The sequence below is a fragment of the Rhinatrema bivittatum genome, chromosome 2 (assembly GCF_901001135.1).
Source record: "Rhinatrema bivittatum chromosome 2, aRhiBiv1.1, whole genome shotgun sequence".
NCBI lineage: Eukaryota > Metazoa > Chordata > Amphibia > Gymnophiona > Rhinatrematidae > Rhinatrema > Rhinatrema bivittatum.
Window position 1 is genome coordinate 244,675,064 of NC_042616.1, and position 19,358 is coordinate 244,694,421.

A 19,358-nucleotide genomic window follows, 5' to 3' on the forward strand; every position below is an offset into this window, starting at 1 on the left:
TTAGAAATAGCAACACGCTGACAAAAATTAGAATGGAAACCCCAAGAAGTACAACTCTCAAGCAATGCAACACTGGAGAATTAGAAAGGGAAGAGCATTTCCTCCTGTGCTGTGCAAATACTAAGACACAAGAGATGCTTATATTTCACAAAGCTGACATAGAAAATAAAAGATATCCCAGAAAAGTATGAGCAGGAAAAACTCTGTATAACCCTGGGAGAAACGGCAGCAAAATGTCAAGTCCTGCCACCAGGCCAGAAACATGCCATGACCAGAGAGAATATTAAATATAACAAAACCCTGCAACTGTCTTTGTTATTTCTCTTCTGTACCCTGCCTGATTCATCAAGGTCTTTTCCCATAGTCACAGAATAGAAGGAAAAATAACTTAGTGAATCAGTCCATTCATCTGTTACTTTGGCAACACATATAAAAATTGTCATGCCAATAAAGTTTCTTGAATGTTGAAAAAGAATATGGAGTTCATTCAGTTTTTATTTGTTCCACCATCTTTGTATTACTGCTAAGAAGGCCACTGTAGGACTACTGGGGTCAAAACTGCTTTGTCTTTTTTGTTTGTTTGTTTTTGCTTTGAGATTGCACAGACTATTTACTAAAGAATGATGATGCAAACCTTTTTGTTTTAAACATGAGATGTAATAGTTCTCTAATGCAGGTAAATGGTCTGGAAATGAACCCTTAAGTTCCTTAGGTTGGCTTGGGATGCTGTAGAGGCAGTTTATACAGCTCCAGGTTGGGAGTGTGGGGTGGGGGTAGCAGAGGGAGTCATAAATATAAATATTAAAAATGCTCCACTATCTAATAGTATACAGTTGATTTGATGTCTGTGGCTGGCTGACTCGGATAGTTTTCCTTCTTAGTAGTTGGCTTCCTCAAGGCCTGTGTTTATAGGAAACATCTCATGTCTCTAACACAAACATGAATATGGTACAAGTTTTTTAGGGGTGGGGGATGTTTGTATTTCTTTGTGAATAAGATTGTTACTATTTTACTTACAGTTGGGAGAATCCTCATATTAAGGAGGACTCTGAACACTTTGGGACTCTGATGAATTCTAAATGGTTCTAATCAGTTCATGTTCGTTTGTTAATGATCCCCGAACAAATAAAATCTGTCTCACATAAGCCTTAGAAACAGAGGAAATAGTTTGAATTACTACTTATTATTAATTACAGAAACAACTATATCTCCCATATATGCATTCCTGCTCAGTTTAATCTGAGCATAAGAACATAAGATTGCTATACTAGGTCAGACCAAATTTCCATCGAGCCCAGTATCCTGTTTCCAACAGTGGCCAATCCAAGTCACAAGTACTTGGCAGGATCCCAAGGGGTAGTGTAGATAGATTACTTTAATAAAGGTTTATAGACTTCCAGGAAATGGTCCAAACCTTTTTTAAAACCAGCTACACTAACAGCTTTTACCACATCCTCTGGCAACAAATTCTAGAGTTTAATTATGCGTTGAGTAGAAAAATATTTTCTCCTATTTGACTCAAATGTTTTACTTAGTAACTTCATTGCATGTCCCCTAGTTTTTGTACTTTTTGAAAGAGTAAACAACTGATTTGCATTTACTAAATCCACTCCACTCATTATTTTGTAGACTTCTATCATATCTCCCCTCAGCCGTTTCTTTTCCAAGCTGAAAATTCCTAACCTCTTTAGCCTTTCCTCATAGTGGAATCATTTCAATCACTCTTTTCTGTACCTTTTCTAATTCCACTATATCTTCTTTTAGATGTGATAACCAGAATTGCGCACAATATTCAGAGGCATTATGATAGTCTCTGTTTTATTCTCCATTCCTTTCTGGAACATATTCGGCTAAGTGGCGCTGAACTGCTGTACGTGCATTTCTTTACTTTATATTTTTAAAATACATGCGTAAAGATTTTACATTTTAAATTTAATTAGCACTAACCCCAGGTAAGTTGCTTTTTATCATTGTTAAGTCCACAAATTTTCTAAGAAAGGTAAGTGAATGAAATTACCAGTTTTACCAATTCGTCCACCAGTTTGCCCAGCCCTTGTCCAGGTCAACAAGACCCTCCTGGGTCTTCAGCCTGAACTCCTCCCCATTTCACCCAGACCTCCCACCCAGTCAATACTTCACAATAAAGATGTTTAATATCACTTATGCTACATAATGAGCAAGTACAGAATAATGAATACATTTCCAAGTCTACACGCATATATCTCATAAAATAGCAACTCCCCTACCCTGGGATGCCCTAGATCACCCCTTTTTTACACACATATGTTTATGCTTGAACTCTATTTACGTGTGTATATTTGAGTTTTATAAAATAGCACATATGTGAGTACATGCTACTGAGATGCATATATGCTAATTTTTATGTGAGGAATATTTCAAAAGTTTACCTTTAAAGCTTTTAAATTGATAAGTAGAGGATTTCTGTTTGTGATGACTAAAATTAGTGAATCACTAAAATCAATTGTATAGTTATTTAAAATCACTAACTTAGAAACAGAGAAACATAGAAATGACGGCAGAAGAAGACCAATAGGCCCATCCAGTCTGCCCAGCAAGCTTTCACATTTATTTTCTCATACTTATCTGTTACTCCGACCGCTGAGTTCAGGGCCTGTATTGGTAACTTTTTTATTCTAATTTCCTTCCACCCCCGCCACTGATGCAGAGAGCAGTGTTGGAGCTGCATCAAAGTGAAGTATAAGGCTTAACATTTGAGGGTAGTAACCGTCGTATCGAGCAAGTTACCCCGATATTTGTATACTCAAACTGAATGCTATTTTGAAGATTTTGCTCCTAACTGGGGGCAGGGTGGGGGTATCTATTTAACAGAAAAAAAGACAAGGTTGGGTGGGAGAGAATCAAATTAATGACTAGTTGCCCAGGAACCAGTACTCTCACCTTTGCAACTTACAATTCTAATACGTACAAGCGAATACTAACTTATACAAGCTCACAAAATTAGCTCAAAGTCTATTATCTCTAAACTCTTACAATTCTTAATTATTTAATTATGTGAAAAAGTTAATAAGCTTGAAAGGCATGCAAATATTGTTAAACTGTCCCACAGGAGACTGGGAAAGATTTTCTATATTAAGAAATGTAATATATTTTTTAAGAATGGATTCTTCACTAATCCATCCAGCAGAATCAAGAGAAAATCCTGCAAATCATATTTTGTGGAACCGAGAACATGCAAAGGCATCTATCCCTCTATTGTTTTACTTTTTTAATCCTATAAACGTGAATTTTGCACCTCAGTCAGACTCTAGGGTAATTGGCACATAGCTCCCCTACAGAAGTAAGATGTGGAAGAACGCCCCCTCCTTCTCCTCCAGTTCATTCAACAGACTGATTACACTGCAGCATTTATTCTGAGACAGGCATGTCATTTGCCAGCGCAGCAAGGGGCAGCATAGTCTCTCTGCATTCAGAACTACGCTGTGCCACCGGCAACAAGCTGGAGGGAGGTGCGTGCCTTGTAAAATTATTTTATGAAAACAGAGTGGAGCAGAGCAGATAAAGAACTGGCAGCGCATCACTGTATGAGTCTCTTTTCCCTGAGAAAGCATTATCTCCCAGATTCCCACTACAATGACTACTGAGCAATTATTTACTATAATAGCAGATTGAATCACTAGAAGAGTGTAATCAACTGGAATAAAAAAAAAAAAAAGGCATCAGGAAATATTGTATCCCCAATCTTGTTTCTCTCTGCTTCCAGTTTGTTTTGATCGTCCAAGTCATCATGAATTACGAATTGGTGACTCTGAAGTTCATTTGGGCTTGAGCAACATTTATTGAGCAGTATTATGGCTTATTATCGTGGAATGACATGATTAGTAATGAGTTGTGATGTCATGTTTCGTTAAGATCAAACAGAAATAAACTGTAATGCATATAAATATTACTAATTTAGATTTAGCACATATTAGATATTAGTTGTTGAGCGCGGTTGTTGGCCTGGATCATTTAGGTGAATTAGCTTATAGCCATAGTGCATTTGCTTCTGATGCTATAAAATATCAACAGTTAAGCAGGGTAGGGCCTGGCCTGTGCGTCAGTGGCAGCTCTCCATGGGGCAGCGAACGGCAGTGGAAACGGTGCTGGTGTCTCCCTAGGCGGCATCCTTCCTTCCCAGCTAGTAACAAACCCATGTCTTATATGTCAGGCAGGGGGAAGACAAAGCTGTTAAAGATGACATCTTTAGGAGGGGAAGTTAATTTGAGGTTTCTCTACTCTGTGAACATTAAAAACCCCTTGGCAGAGTAGAGTGACTAATATTTGTGTTTTGCCTGAATTCCAACATGGCCTGAAGAGGCAGAAAACCTCTTCCAATTTGTACATTTTGGGGTCAATTTTCAAAGAGTTACAATGGGGGTTGTATACGTAAAATCGGGATAGTCGCACACATATGCGGATGTTGTGCGTCGTAAGCAGATTTTCAGAAAGTCAGAAGTATGCGCATGCTTACCATAGAAGGGGGCGGGGGGGGGGGGTTCAAGGGTGTTCTGGAGGGGAGGGGGGTTCAGAAGTAAGTGCATAAGTAAGGATTTTGTATGCGGTGTATAGTTTTACATCTGCTTTTCGAATGACAAAAATGAAACTGCAACTTGGGCTTTTGTCTGCAGTTTTCGGATGGGTGCAAGGAGTCAGGGCCAACCGGTGGAGGGCCTAGGGGAAATGATGACTGAAAGTGCACGCAAGCAGTGTCACAAGTGGCGTACACGCGTATGTTATAAAATACCCGCCTCCACGTATAAACAGAGGGTTATTACACCCACAGCTTGCAATTATTTCCCACATGAAATATGTACGTGTAATTTTACCAGATAGGTGCACAAACTATGCTGAACCCTCCTCCCTTCCAGAACACTCTTGATAAGCCCTTTTATTTTTAACTCGCATAGACATATGTGCAAAATGGTAAGTACGTGCCTACTTCCGACCTTCTGAAAATTTGATTACCACGCACAAGGTCTACAAAGTTGTGGGTATATCCTGATTTTATATATACAACTCCCATGTAGCTCTTTGAAAATTGACCCCAAAATGTAAAAATAATGTTCACGTTCTGAGCAGAGATATATGGTATTTTATAAACTGTGCGACCGACACCACACAGTTTATAAAACATAGCCTTAACTTTAGATGCACTAATTTATGCGCGTATGTGCTGGCTTATACACACTATTGAAAATTGCCCTTTCTATGCATCCTTTCCTAAAACTTGTACAGTCCCTGTGGTCCCAACATGGGATTTCAAGCTGTGAATCGCACTAACAGATGTGGAGCAAAAACCTGCTTTTTGTTTTTCAAAGGCCAGAGAGAGACAGAGAAAAAGAGAGAAAGAGAGAGCGAGCTCTGCCGTTAAAGGCATCTGCTATTAATATCCCCAAAAATCTGTGGTTTATAGGGATGTGAATCGTGTCCTCGATCGTCTTAACGATCGATTTCGGCTGGGAGGGGGGAGGGAATCGTATTGTTGCCGTTTGGGGGGGTAAAATATCGTGAAAAATCGTGAAAAATCAAAAAATCGAAAAATCGCAAAACCGGCACATTAAAACCCCCCAAAAACCCACCCCCGACCCTTTAAATTAAATCCCCCACCCTCCCGAACCCCCCCCAAATGACTTAAATAACCTGCGGGTCCAGCGGCGGTCCGGAACGGGCTCCTGCTCCTCAATCTTGTTGTCTTCAGCCGGCGCCATTTTCCAAAATGGCGGCGAAAAATGGCGGCGGCCATAGACGAACACGATTGGACGGCAGGAGGTCCTTCCGGACCCCGCTGGACTTTTGGCAAGTCTCGTGGGGGTCAGGAGGCCCCCCACAAGCTGGCCAAAAGTTCCTGGAGGTCCAGCGGGGGTCAGGGAGCGATTTCCCGCCGCGAATCGTTTTCGTACGGAAAATGGCGCCGGCCATACGCGTATGGCCGGCGCCATTTTCCGTATGGAAAATGGCGCCGGCAGGAGATCGACTGCAGGAGGTCGTTCAGCGAGGGTTCCGGCGCCTCGCTGAACGACCTCCTGCAGTCGATCTCCTGCCGGTGCCATTTTCCGTACGGCCGCTGGACCCGCAGGTTATTTAACTCATTTGGGGGGGGGTTCGGGAGGGTGGGGGATTTAATTTAAAGTGTCGGGGGTGGGTTTTAGGGGGTTTTAGTGTGCCGGCTCACGATTCTAACGATTTATAACGATAAATCGTTAGAATCTCTATTGTATTGTGTTCCATAACGGTTTAAGACGATATTAAAATTATCGGACGATAATTTTAATCGTCCTAAAACGATTCACATCCCTAGTTTACTGTAGGGATGTGAATCGTTTTAGGACGATTAAAATTATCGTCCGATAATTTTAATATCGTCTTAAACCATTATGGAACATAATACAATAGAGATTCTAACGATTTATCGTTATAAATCGTTAGAATCGTGAGCCGGCACACTAAAACCCCCTAAAACCCACCCCCGACACTTTAAATTAAATCCCCCACCCTCCCGAACCCCCCCCCAAATGAGTTAAATAACCTGCGGGTCCAGCGGCGGTCCGGAACGGCAGCGGTCTGGAACGGGCTCCTGCTCCTCAATCTTGTTGTCTTCAGCCGGCGCCATTTTCCAAAATGGCGGCGAAAAATGGCGGCGGCCATAGACGAACACGATTGGACGGCAGGAGGTCCTTCCGGACCCCCGCTGGACTTTTGGCAAGTCTCGTGGGGGTCAGGAGGCCCCCCACAAGCTGGCCAAAAGTTCCTGGAGGTCCAGCGGGGGTCAGGGAGCGATTTCCCGCCGCGAATCGTTTTCGTACGGAAAATGGCGCCGGCAGGAGATCGACTGCAGGAGGTCGTTCAGCGAGGGTTCCGGCGCCTCGCTGAACGACCTCCTGCAGTCGATCTCCTGCCGGCGCCATTTTCCGTACGGCCGCTGGACCCGCAGGTTATTTAACTCATTTGGGGGGGGTTCGGGAGGGTGGGGGATTTAATTTAAAGTGTCGGGGGTGGGTTTTAGGGGGTTTTAGTGTGCCGGCTCACGATTCTAACGATTTATAACGATAAATCGTTATAATCTCTATTGTATTGTGTTCCATAACGGTTTAAGACGATATTAAAATTATCGGACGATAATTTTAATCGTCCTAAAACGATTCACATCCCTAGTTTACTGTAGGGATGTGAATCGTTTTAGGACGATTAAAATTATCGTCCGATAATTTTAATATCGTCTTAAACCGTTATGGAACATAATACAATAGAGATTCTAACAATTTATCGTTATAAATCGTTAGAATCGTGAGCCGGCACACTAAAACCCCCTAAAACCCACCCCCGACACTTTAAATTAAATCCCCCACCCTCCCGAACCCCCCCAAATGAGTTAAATAACCTGCGGGTCCAGCGGCGGTCCGGAACGGCAGCGGTCTGGAACGGGCTCCTGCTCCTCAATCTTGTTGTCTTCAGCCGGCGCCATTTTCCAAAATGGCGGCGAAAAATGGCGGCGGCCATAGACGAACACGATTGGACGGCAGGAGGTCCTTCCGGACCCCCGCTGGACTTTTGGCAAGTCTCGTGGGGGTCAGGAGGCCCCCCACAAGCTGGCCAAAAGTTCCTGGAGGTCCAGCGGGGGTCAGGGAGCGATTTCCCGCCGCGAATCGTTTTCGTACGGAAAATGGCGCCGGCAGGAGATCGACTGCAGGAGGTCGTTCAGCGAGGGTTCCGGCGCCTCGCTGAACGACCTCCTGCAGTCGATCTCCTGCCGGCGCCATTTTCCGTACGGCCGCTGGACCCGCAGGTTATTTAACTCATTTGGGGGGGGTTCGGGAGGGTGGGGGATTTAATTTAAAGTGTCGGGGGTGGGTTTTAGGGGGTTTTAGTGTGCCGGCTCACGATTCTAACGATTTATAACGATAAATCGTTAGAATCTCTATTGTATTGTGTTCCATAACGGTTTAAGACGATATTAAAATTATCGGACGATAATTTTAATCGTCCTAAAACGATTCACATCCCTAGTTTACTGTAGGGATGTGAATCGTTTTAGGACGATTAAAATTATCGTCCGATAATTTTAATATCGTCTTAAACCGTTATGGAACACAATACAATAGAGATTCTAACGATTTATCGTTATAAATCGTTAGAATCGTGAGCCGGCACACTAAAACCCCCTAAAACCCACCCCCGACACTTTAAATTAAATCCCCCACCCTCCCGAACCCCCCCCAAATGAGTTAAATAACCTGCGGGTCCAGCGGCGGTCCGGAACGGCAGCGGTCTGGAACGGGCTCCTGCTCCTCAATCTTGTTGTCTTCAGCCGGCGCCATTTTCCAAAATGGCGGCGAAAAATGGCGGCGGCCATAGACAAACACGATTGGACGGCAGGAGGTCCTTCCGGACCCCCGCTGGACTTTTGGCAAGTCTCGTGGGGGTCAGGAGGCCCCCCACCAGCTGGCCAAAAGTTCCTGGAGGTCCAGCGGGGGTCAGGGAGCGATTTCCCGCCGCGAATCGTTTTCGTACGGAAAATGGTGCCGGCCATACGCGTATGGCCGGCGCCATTTTCCGTACGGAAAATGGCGCCGGCAGGAGATCGACTGCAGGAGGTCGTTCAGCGAGGCGCCGGAACCCTCGCTGAACGACCTCCTGCAGTCGATCTCCTGCCGGCGCCATTTTCCGTACGAAAACGATTCGCGGCGGGAAATCGCTCCCTGACCCCCGCTGGACCTCCAGGAACTTTTGGCCAGCTTGTGGGGGGCCTCCTGACCCCCACGAGACTTGCCAAAAGTCCAGCGGGGGTCCGGAAGGACCTCCTGCCGTCCAATCGTGTTCGTCTATGGCTGCCGCCATTTTTCGCCGCCATTTTGGAAAATGGCGCCGGCTGAAGACAACAAGATTGAGGAGCAGGAGCCCGTTCCGGACCGCCGCTGGACCCGCAGGTTATTTAAGTCATTTGGGGGGGGTTCGGGAGGGTGGGGGATTTAATTTAAAGGGTCGGGGGTGGGTTTTAGGGGGTTTTAATGTGCCGGTTTTGCGATTTTTCGATTTTTCACGATTTTTCACGATATTTTACCCCCCCAAACAGCAACAATACGATTCCCTCCCCCTCCCAGCCGAAATCGATCGTTAAGACGATCGAGGACACGATTCACATCCCTAGTTTACTGATTTAAAAAACCTTCATGGTCAGCTCTGGCCTGTCATCTTTCCAATACACGTAAAATGCATTCCGATGGGAACAGTGTAAAAACAATTGTGTATTATGTCCGTAAAGCACTGGGGATAAGCACATTGTATAAATACAATAAATAACTTTTTTTTTTTTAAAGAAAATAGATGACAGAGTATACCTTACATGCTGATATGTCTTTAAACTAGCAGCTAGATTCACTGTCTCACTGTCATCTTTTAAGGAATGTGTGCTCCAGGTAATCACATTTGCAGCATTATCTTTAAACAAAGCCCATGTTCCAAGCAAAATATGCCACATGCATCTGAAGAAAGTGTAAGGTTTGTCACTGTTTCCGAAGATCAATCTCTGATGAAAGAACTGCACTGCAGCCAGAATATTATGAAAAAAGAATACACCTACCTTATTTCCCCGGTAGCCTCTTCCACCCTGTAATTACAAAGACAAACTTGTTTTAATGAAACAACTTTTAAAAGCTCATCACTGTCACCTGCTGGCTGTTGTGTTCAGCATTCATCCTAAGGAAACATTTGCTACAACAGCTTTGCATTCAATAATGCCTTGAAAGAAATCCATTGTTTTATTTATCAATCCCATCCTCCCTTTCCACACCACAAACACACACACACTCAGAGTTGCATGTACATATATATTTATATAAAATACAACTGATCAACTCTGTACAATTGGCTAAAAGCCTGCGATGAATTCTAAGCAGGGATCTGACTGCTAGTTAATTCCTTCTCTATTAATTTTTATGCTTTCCAACAAATGAAATATTGGAAAGAATTATATAAAAGGGATGAATGTCCTGTTTGTAATAACAACTCTGACTAAGTCTTAAATCACACAATAATATATTTATTATACTGAGTATAAGCAATGGTATACGCAGGAAGCAAAGGTATACTTACAACATGTACATAGCACATCTATGGTCTGGAACATTTGCTTAATTTTTTCTTTTTGCAAGCTCTTTTTATATACATTTTCTGTAAGCTAATTGATAACTACTATTTGTTCCAAAACCACAAGATTTCAGTTAACCTTGCTGCTAAGTGCAGCTACTCTTTGTTCCCGTTTAATCTTATCTTACTTCATATGCACAAACTTTCTTCACAGATACCCTTTTTCAGATCTGTTATCTTCACAGATACCCTTTCTCAGACCTGTCATCTTCTTATCTTATGCTCATCCTGTGACTTCACTTGTTGACGTTTCACCTGGATTCTGCTAATGTGTGTGTTACTAGGCCATAGTTCATATGTTGCTTTGCAAAACTAGGCCATAGTTCACCATAGCTTCTTCTTCTTTCTTCAGAGCCTTAATTCATTTTGAGGCCTCTGGTATTTTTTCCATCAGTATGTTCTACAGTCCATAGGCACAATAAAAGGAACTGAAATTCACCAAACTTAGGGGGCCATTCACTAAGCCTGGTATTTTTCCAAAATGGCACCGCTTGGCTTTCGCCCCATCATGTGATTGGTCAAAGGTCAAGCGGTGCCATTTTGGAAAATGGCCACCATCCAGGCCTAGAGCTTAGGGAGCGTTCTAAGCATCCACTGTACCACCAGGGCACTTTTTTTTTTTTTAAGATAATCGGGGATTTGGAGGAATGGGGGTCACAGTCCACTAGACCACCAGGGAGATTTTGATGGGTAAAGAGGCGTTCAGGGGGGTGTGGGTAGGGCAGTCATTTAAATACATGTGGTACCAGGCTTGGAATAGTATAAGATATTTGAAATATCTCACATTATCCCTGCTTTCGGCCATTTACTGTAGGAAAAAACAGCATTTTTTGCACGATAACTGGCCTAATGCAGCTTAGTGAATGAGGCCCTTAGTGAACATGCAGGAAGAAAATATGATTATCTCAGAGGAGTTAGAAAATCTGAAATATTAATTCTGTATTTTCATAAAACTGGGTCTTAAAAAAAATAATTCCCATTGCTATGAGAACTGTTAGAATTTCTTTAAGCTATTAGAATGTTGACCAGTGCTCCATTCCAAATACCTCCTCCTCACTCTTCCAGCACTTTGCCACAGAGTGACACAGGCAGAGAGAGACAAAGATAGGATAAATAACTGAAGCACCTGGCAAAGGATGAAGAAAAAAGTGTTTCCAAAGTGCACACCCCAATCTCCCACACCCCTTACACACATAATGTCACTTACACACATTCCCATATCCCTCCCACCCACACCTCACAGACCCCCCCCACACATATGTACAGTACATATGTGGGGGGGTGCGAATGTATGGGATATGTTTTTGTGTGTGTATATTTATGTGTGAAATGTGGATGAGGTGTGGGTATGTGTTTGTATGTATGGTGGATGCATGCGAGGGAGAGTGAATAGTGTAAGATAGAGGAGTGTTTAAGGGTGTGGATTGAGGTGTGTGTGTATTTGGTGGGTGGGTGTTTGTGTTGTGAGTGGGTATGAGAGATTGTTGGGGGGATGTGGGGTAGGGGATGTGTGAAGTGTGCGGAATAATTCCGCACACATCTAAACTCCTCCATACTCCCTCACAGAGACAGGGAAAATAAATGATGCAGCTTCTCTGTTCACTGCTCTCCACACACCCTCACACACACACACACACACATATATACAAACTTGCCTCAACCAAACACATACCACATACACCCTCCAACTACACACACACATACAGCCACACCCCACAACTTCACATACACACACAACCCTGCCACATTACTCCCCCATGGTACCCCTTCATCCACATACAAACCTATCAAAATACTCATCAATACCCAAAACACACCCTGACTCCTAGATATACCCACTTACACCCCTTACGAATATATACACACATCCAGACACCCCCATGCACATAACCCTTCCACAAACATTTAACTTACATACAACCCTCCCATATACCCACATACATACATAACTTATCCATAAATACCCACAAAAAAAATCCCTCAAGCCCATCTGCTACCTACAAGCCACACTACCAAAACACACATCCCCAAACCTCTCTCTCTCTCTCCCTATATATATATATATGTGTGTGTATATAAATATAAACACCTCCAGAAACATCTCCCCCCACACAACCCCCTATGCACTCAAAAACACACACATACATCCCATATATCAATCTCCCCAGATAACCTTGCACACTACGCACAGTCCTATACAGATCCCCAAATGCACATCTCAACAACTCATACCCACCCATCCAAGCACACATAGACATCCTCCCCACATAACTCCCCTAAACCATTCAAACACCACCACACCACCTGTACCCTCCTCATGTACCCACACCCTATATTCCCCTCAGACACCCCCCCCCCCACCACAAACTCCACACACATCCCTTCTATAAATCTCTGTTGGAAATCATTCTCAAAGCCATGTCTCTTCATGCCTTTCTTTCTTATTACTTTTAAGCATTTTAACCAGCATTGCAAGACTGTAACAGTGAAGCCTCAAAGGTTTAATCAAGATTCCAGAACAAAAATTTTGTCCTGCGGCTAATGAATAGAAGGGTAGCTGAAGTGAAAACCATTTTACTTCTGATATGGGGGGGGGGGGGGGGGGGAGATAAATCATCTGATGCCGGACAGCCTTGACTTATCCCTCCAAAGAGAGAACGAGCATGCAGGCATAAGCCTTAAAGTTGTGATGTGCAGCAAATGCTTTAGAATGAAAGAAAATTGTAAATTACAGACTTCCCTCTGAGCCCATCAGGAGCTGGCAGTCAGCGTAACTTGGCAAAACTGGAGTTACCACTCAATTTCACATGAATTTAATTATGCTTGCAGTAATGTTATAAAAAATTAAAGTGAACCCGTAACATTGTTTTCATTAACAATACTTGCCTTAGGGCCCCTGGCACCTGAGCATCCTTGTTCTCCCTGGGTTCCATTAAGGCCTTGTGGGCCTCGCTCTCCCTATAAAATAAAATTGTAAAAATCAATGAATTTTAAAGCCACTTTAAAGAACCAATGTTGTTCGTTAATAATCACATCCGCCCACCTCACTTCCTGTGCTTCTTATATGGAATCTTAGAGAGCAGAGACTTTATTAGTTAAATATTCTCTATCCTCATTTAAATCCTACCAAATCATGCTGATTTTTAAGCTACTTCTCTTATTTGTTTGCGTGTCTTTATTAGATTGTAAGCTCAATGGAGTATGGACTCTTATGTGTTTCTTATATTATTGACTAGTAGTAGTAACAGTGGTATAGTTGAGGTAACTCATACCAAATCAAAGGTGAGGGGGAATTATGGAAACCAACATTTATATGCTCCACATTCATAGGGCATTAACACAATTATGAGATATTATATTATATTATGTTGTCTTATTTGGAACTATCTAACCCATGCTGATATCATCATTTGGCATTTATGAAAATCAGTACAGAGACATATAAACAAGGGACCTATGTGATTCCAAAAGCTCATATACTACGTTGTCTTTGATCAATTCTTTTGTTGGTCTGTAGTGCAACAGCTAATGAGAATATACATTGTTATTTGTGATCACATGACCATAGCCAACAATATCCATATTATATGAGAACTATTTGAGAACTTTTGAGTTTCTAGTGCTATATCCAGCTACTGCATAGCGCCAGAGTTATAGACAAATTAAAGTGTGCTCCTGCTGTACATAAGGATGGTAACGTTTTTTTAATGTGAGGTTTAACAAAGCAACTTCGGATATTTACCTCTTCAGTTTATATGACAGAGGTATTCACAAGAGCATTCTGATAATACAGTTCACAAATTTAAGTCTCTGTTTATCTGGTTTGAGTAATTTCCCTGAATGTCACTCGAAATACTATTTATTACTTTTGTACAAAGAACAGTCAATTTCTTTCAACATTTTTGGATTGTGTTATTTTTCTATGCTGGTAATAATTCTTAGTCCTCTTGAACAATTCACCAGGAACAATAAAAGGTCTTAGATTTTTCTAATGAACTCTCAAGTGAGCGCCACATCGAATTCTTTCCCACGATGGAAGAGACTCCATATATTGTGCATTACATAACTTTACCATCAACAGACTTAGCAAGGACATAGGGCACAGGAAGAAAACGAAATGTATTATAGCCCATTGTCAATACTGTCCTGAAAATAAGGAACAAAAAGGCTACTCACGACTGCCCCTTCTTCACCAGGATGGCCAGAAGGTCCTCTGAAACCAACAGTCCCCTGAAAAGAGAAAAAGTAATAAGGTACAATTAATAGAAACAGAATAAGACAACGTTTAAAGACAACTAGTTTGCTAATTCCTTTTCTTGTTGCAGTACCACAGACCTTAATTTATCTCAGGCTGTACCACTATTTCCCTGCAATTAAGAATCCTGTGTGCTTGTTCCAGGCTGTCTTGAATTCTGATACTGATTTTGCCTCCATCACCTCCACTGGGAGACTATGCCATCCATACAACTACCACCCCCTTCTGTGAAGAAATATTTCCATACTTTACTCCTCAGTCTACCTGCTTTGACTTCTTGTTCTAGAATTTCCTATTCATTGAAAAATTATTGCTTTTGTTGCACTATTTATACCTTAGAGCAGTGTTTCCCAACCAGTATGCCATGGCGCACTGGTGTGCCTTCAGACCTGATTGGGTGTGCCATGGAAAAGCCACTACTGTCTGATTCTCTGATTCAGACCAGCACCTGGGCTCTGCTGTCAGCATCTCAGAGCATATAATAACACCTCAGTGTTATTGTATGCAAGACACACAATGGTTCTTAAACTTGTAGAAGCTCCTTTCTTAGAACATGTATAGTCACATATGTCTCCCCTTCGTAGCTACAGCATGAGAAAGACTGGAGGAGGACCCTCCGCTCTTTGTTTAGAGCAGCAAGCTTTGAACCAGGGAGACCAGGGTTCAAATCCCACTGCTACTCCTTGTGACATTGGGCAAGTCATGTTACCCTCCATTGTACGAACTTACAGGGTCATCCATCAAAATGCATTATAGTGTTATTGTGTGCATTAGGGACCTAATGCATGTGTTATTTTTTGCATCTCGCTATGCATATGCAAATTTTGAAACATTAGTTAAAGGAGAGGAGTTTGGGCAGGGTTTTTGAAAATGAGGGGTGTTTAAAATTGCATGCAATAACCTGACACACATTTTAACAGAGAGAGAGAGAGGGCCTCTGGGTGGCACACAATTTTGTCATCTATTTATACCACTACAGGAGGATCAACTAGTAACTCGAGGTGAGATTTTGGTGGTGGACTAGAGTTTGGGGGCAGTTTACATGCACAGTCAGAGGTATGAACAGCACAGTACACATCAGTGAACATTTGATGCGATTTGGAATGAGGAAAAGTACACAAAGATGAGATTTCTACAATGTACTCTCGCCCTAGCTGGATGCACTCTCTACCTAGGTGCTATCAAGCTAGGCCCCCAAACCCTAGAACACCACCAAAACCTCACCTCGAGTTTCTAGTTGACCCTCCTACAGTGATATAAATAGTTGACTAATATCTCTCTCTCTTTCTCTCTCTCTCTCCTCCACACATTGCAGTAAATACCTATGCAAAGTGCTAAAAACAGCATGGGTTGCAGTGACTCAAAAATTACCACAACCCTTTTTTTTTTTTTTTTTTTTTTTTTTTTAAATCAAGGGTGCTATTCCTGTGAAAATTATAGCAAAATGATGAATCTAGGCCTTGGACTGTGACCCTCTGGGGGACAGAGATATAACAACAGTACCTGAACGTAATCCACTTTGAAGTGCTGAAAAGCAGAATATAAACAAACAAAATAATAACCCTGGAGTATGGAAATTAATAAGCACCATGCAGTGTATGGATAGCAGATCCCTACTGTATTTGGCACACATATCTTCCCTCCTTCTGAGCTTCCTTCTTTGACTGTTTCCAGCCTCTGTCTTACCCCTAGGCTTTATGAGACAGGCAGAATGTGCACCGAGCACTAGATGTGACTCATTCTGAGGGCTGAGAGCAGCGGCAATGGAGGAGCTCTGGCAGCCACATGTGGCGACCAAGGTAACTACCTGAGCTGGCTGCCTGTACCACACTGACTTCTCCTTTCCCTTGCACTTGTATGAAGAGAGAACTGGCCCTTAGTGGTGGGATCATGGGTGTCTTGGCCCCTCCCGGCCCCCTCTTTATTTTATAATTTCAAAGAGAGACTGGCAGGTCTTTCAGTGCTTCCCAGCTATTCTTCTGGCCATACGACTCCTCTACATGTCTGCCTTGCATGCTCTATGGAGGCTGGTATGCCACACAAAACTTTTGTTAATATAGGTGTGCCTTGGGCTTGAAAAGGTTGGGAAACACTGCCTTAGAAGTAATTGCATGTGTCGCCCACTCTCTTCCCTCCTCGAAGTATATTAATCTGTGGCCATCTGGTCAAAGAAATAGATCAGATATGCTTGACATGGCCTCTTCCCTGTATAATCCATACTGCCTTGGATCATGTAATCTTCTTGATTCCACTCTCCTTTCCTTTAGTAGCAACTCCATTAATTTTCCCACAACTGATGTCAGCTTAATTGGCCTGTAATTACCGGCCTCCTTCTTACTCCCACTTTTTATGAAGAGGGACATTTGCCTATCAGTAGTCATCTCTCTGGAACCACTTCAAAGGACAACTTGAACAAAATTGTCAATGGAGTTGCCAAAACCTCTTTAAGCTCCCTTAATATCCTAAGAATTATCCCATCTGGTTCCATGACCTTATCAACTTTCAGTTTTGCAAGTTCCACATAAACGTTTTCTTCTGTAAATGGACTGAGGTCTACTTTTCAATTTTTTTTTTCTCTTCTGACATTTATCTTTGGTCCTCTGCAACTTCCTCATGTCACTTTGCTTTACTGCCTTAACCTGTTTTTATTGTTTGCATCTCTGTTATACTGATACCTTCCTTGCATCTCTCAGCCTTTTCATATAGTATTTCTCCCTCTCCTCCTCTCTCTTTTTTGTATCTTTTGAATGCTAATTTCCTTGATGTTGCCTTTTCGATTATCTCTTTTGAAACCCATCCTGACCTTTTTTTCATCTTACGTTTATTTACTTTCCAAATGTAAACATTTGTTGTATTTTACAATGGATCCTTATGTTTACTCTGCTTTACCAACACCACCTTTCTGCTTCAACTAGATCTTCCCACTTTGCCAGTGCTCTCTCTACTGTATGCCCCACTCCCACCTGTCTTAAAGCTGATATTCTTGCAGCCTAGGAGCACTGTGCAATCCCTCTTTGCCTTTGCTCACATTAAACCACATTGTCCAGTGATCACTAGACCTCAGGTGATCACCTCATATTTGTTCTTTCTTGCCATTCAGTTGTGTTGACATTGCATTCACTCTGGTCCTTGTGTAGCATTTTGTGTGTCTGATTTCCTATTGTAAACTCCATCCCAGGAGGCAGGTTGCACTCCAATGGGGCCGTAAACGTATTTATTGTCTCTTCAGGACTGGAACCCTGGCTAGCTGTTCTTTCAGTCTCTTTCCCTGGGGTGTGGATTCTTTTTGTGTGGGGGGCAGAGAGTTAACTTCCAGGGCCCCAAGTGCTAAGGGTGACTTTCCTTCCATTATCTCTAGGAGAGATGGTATGCATTTTTGCTGTTTCCTGTAGGTGCCAAAAGAAACACTCCAGAGTCATTTATTTAGTGTCCCGAAATAAAGTCTTTACTGTATAAACACTGCTGAAATATGGCAGAAAAATTGACCTTCAGCACCACGGAATTCCTTTTGCATTACAGTCTTTCTTCCTTCTAGCTGTGCAGGAGTAGCTTGTACCAGGGCAGGGAAACATCCACGCTCCAGGGAAGCTCCCAAGTGGACAGGGCCTCCTTTAGCTGGGTGGAAAAGCACCTTCTAAAAATGTTAACAATATTCCTTGCACAGAGAGTCAATTCTCACTCTCTCACCAGGGGGATTGTTGGTTTCTTTTACTCATGGTTAGCAGATATGATGAATCTCTTGATCCTCTCAATCATAACCCTGATGGGAGGGATCCCTTGGTAGCAGGCAGCTTTCCCTGCTCCAAACAGGAAGGGGCTACCAAAACTTTTTGCCTGGATCGCAAAACTTAAGTCCCTTTTTCCCTTAACTGAATTTAACACTGGAGTTCCTCCTCGCAGTGGATCACCACCTTTTCCTTTGTTGTTGAGGGTATGGGAAGAAGGTCTTCTCTAACCCACACAGTCCCAGAAATCGGGTTCCCCATTCCCTGAGTCCAAGGGGTATGCACGATGTCACTAGGCTCTTACCACTAAAACTTGTAAGCCCGAAAGACAACCCAGAGGGAAAATCCTGACCAGCCAGGGAGTGGGACTGGATAAGGAAAAACCCTCCCGACCCTGGTCACTATCCCCAGGCAGGATTTACCTGGCTCTTCTGACAGGGCCTGAATAGACACCTCAGAAAAATCTCCTCTCTACTTCCTAACTGCTAGAAAAGCACGAGGGACTGCCTCTCGAGTTTCTGGAGAGAGCTGTTTAAAAACCTCTCAAGGAGGACCCCTCAAAGGGAGGGGCTGCATTTGATTGGAAGCTCCTCATTTACTACCCTACACTCTTACTAAGGGTTCACCCAGGCCTTAATGGTAACAGAACCGGGTGTCTGTTATACCACATTAGCAATAAGTAATTCCGGTTCTCAAAAAAACATGCTCTAGTCAGGACTGCTGGTTCAATATACACCCTAGCTAAACTTTTTTATTATCCAAATTAGATGTTTGCACATCTGTATCCTATTTGCAGGATACGAGTTCCTTATTTGTGATTACATGTAAAATATGAGATTTTTTTTGTGGTGATGGTCCAATGTAAATAAACAATGAGTTTTAGCACTTGATTGATAAGTGGGAATGGTATATTCCAGGTCAGGCCTTGCTGTCTTCACAGGGTTTCCAGTTGTCAACTTCAGTGGGATATGGATTTTGATGGCAGCATTTTCATAAAAAGGTTTTTAACAGTATAGCTTCACGACTATGGAATATGTTACTAATTGCAGTGCAGTCGGAACTAAACTATCAAAAATTCCGGAGACCTCTTAAGGCTTTCCTTTCCCCTAGTGCCTGAGTGAGTGGGGTTGCAGGGGTAAAGGGTTTAGCAGTGTTTATTTTTATGGATGTTTTTATTTTGAACCGCTTATGGTGCAGTATATAAATTTTTAAAT

General features: G+C 42.6%; 1 protein-coding gene across 1 annotated transcript in view; it reads right to left on the reverse strand.

Annotated features, from left to right (window-relative positions):
• Nucleotides 1-19,358, reverse strand: part of COL6A6 (collagen type VI alpha 6 chain) — a 339,806-nt gene that overhangs the window by 106,334 nt on the left and 214,114 nt on the right. Inside the window, 3 exon segments of the mRNA XM_029589350.1 lie at nt 9,599-9,625; nt 13,051-13,122; nt 14,341-14,394. Of these exon segments, the coding sequence (XP_029445210.1) occupies nt 9,599-9,625; nt 13,051-13,122; nt 14,341-14,394 (153 nt within the window).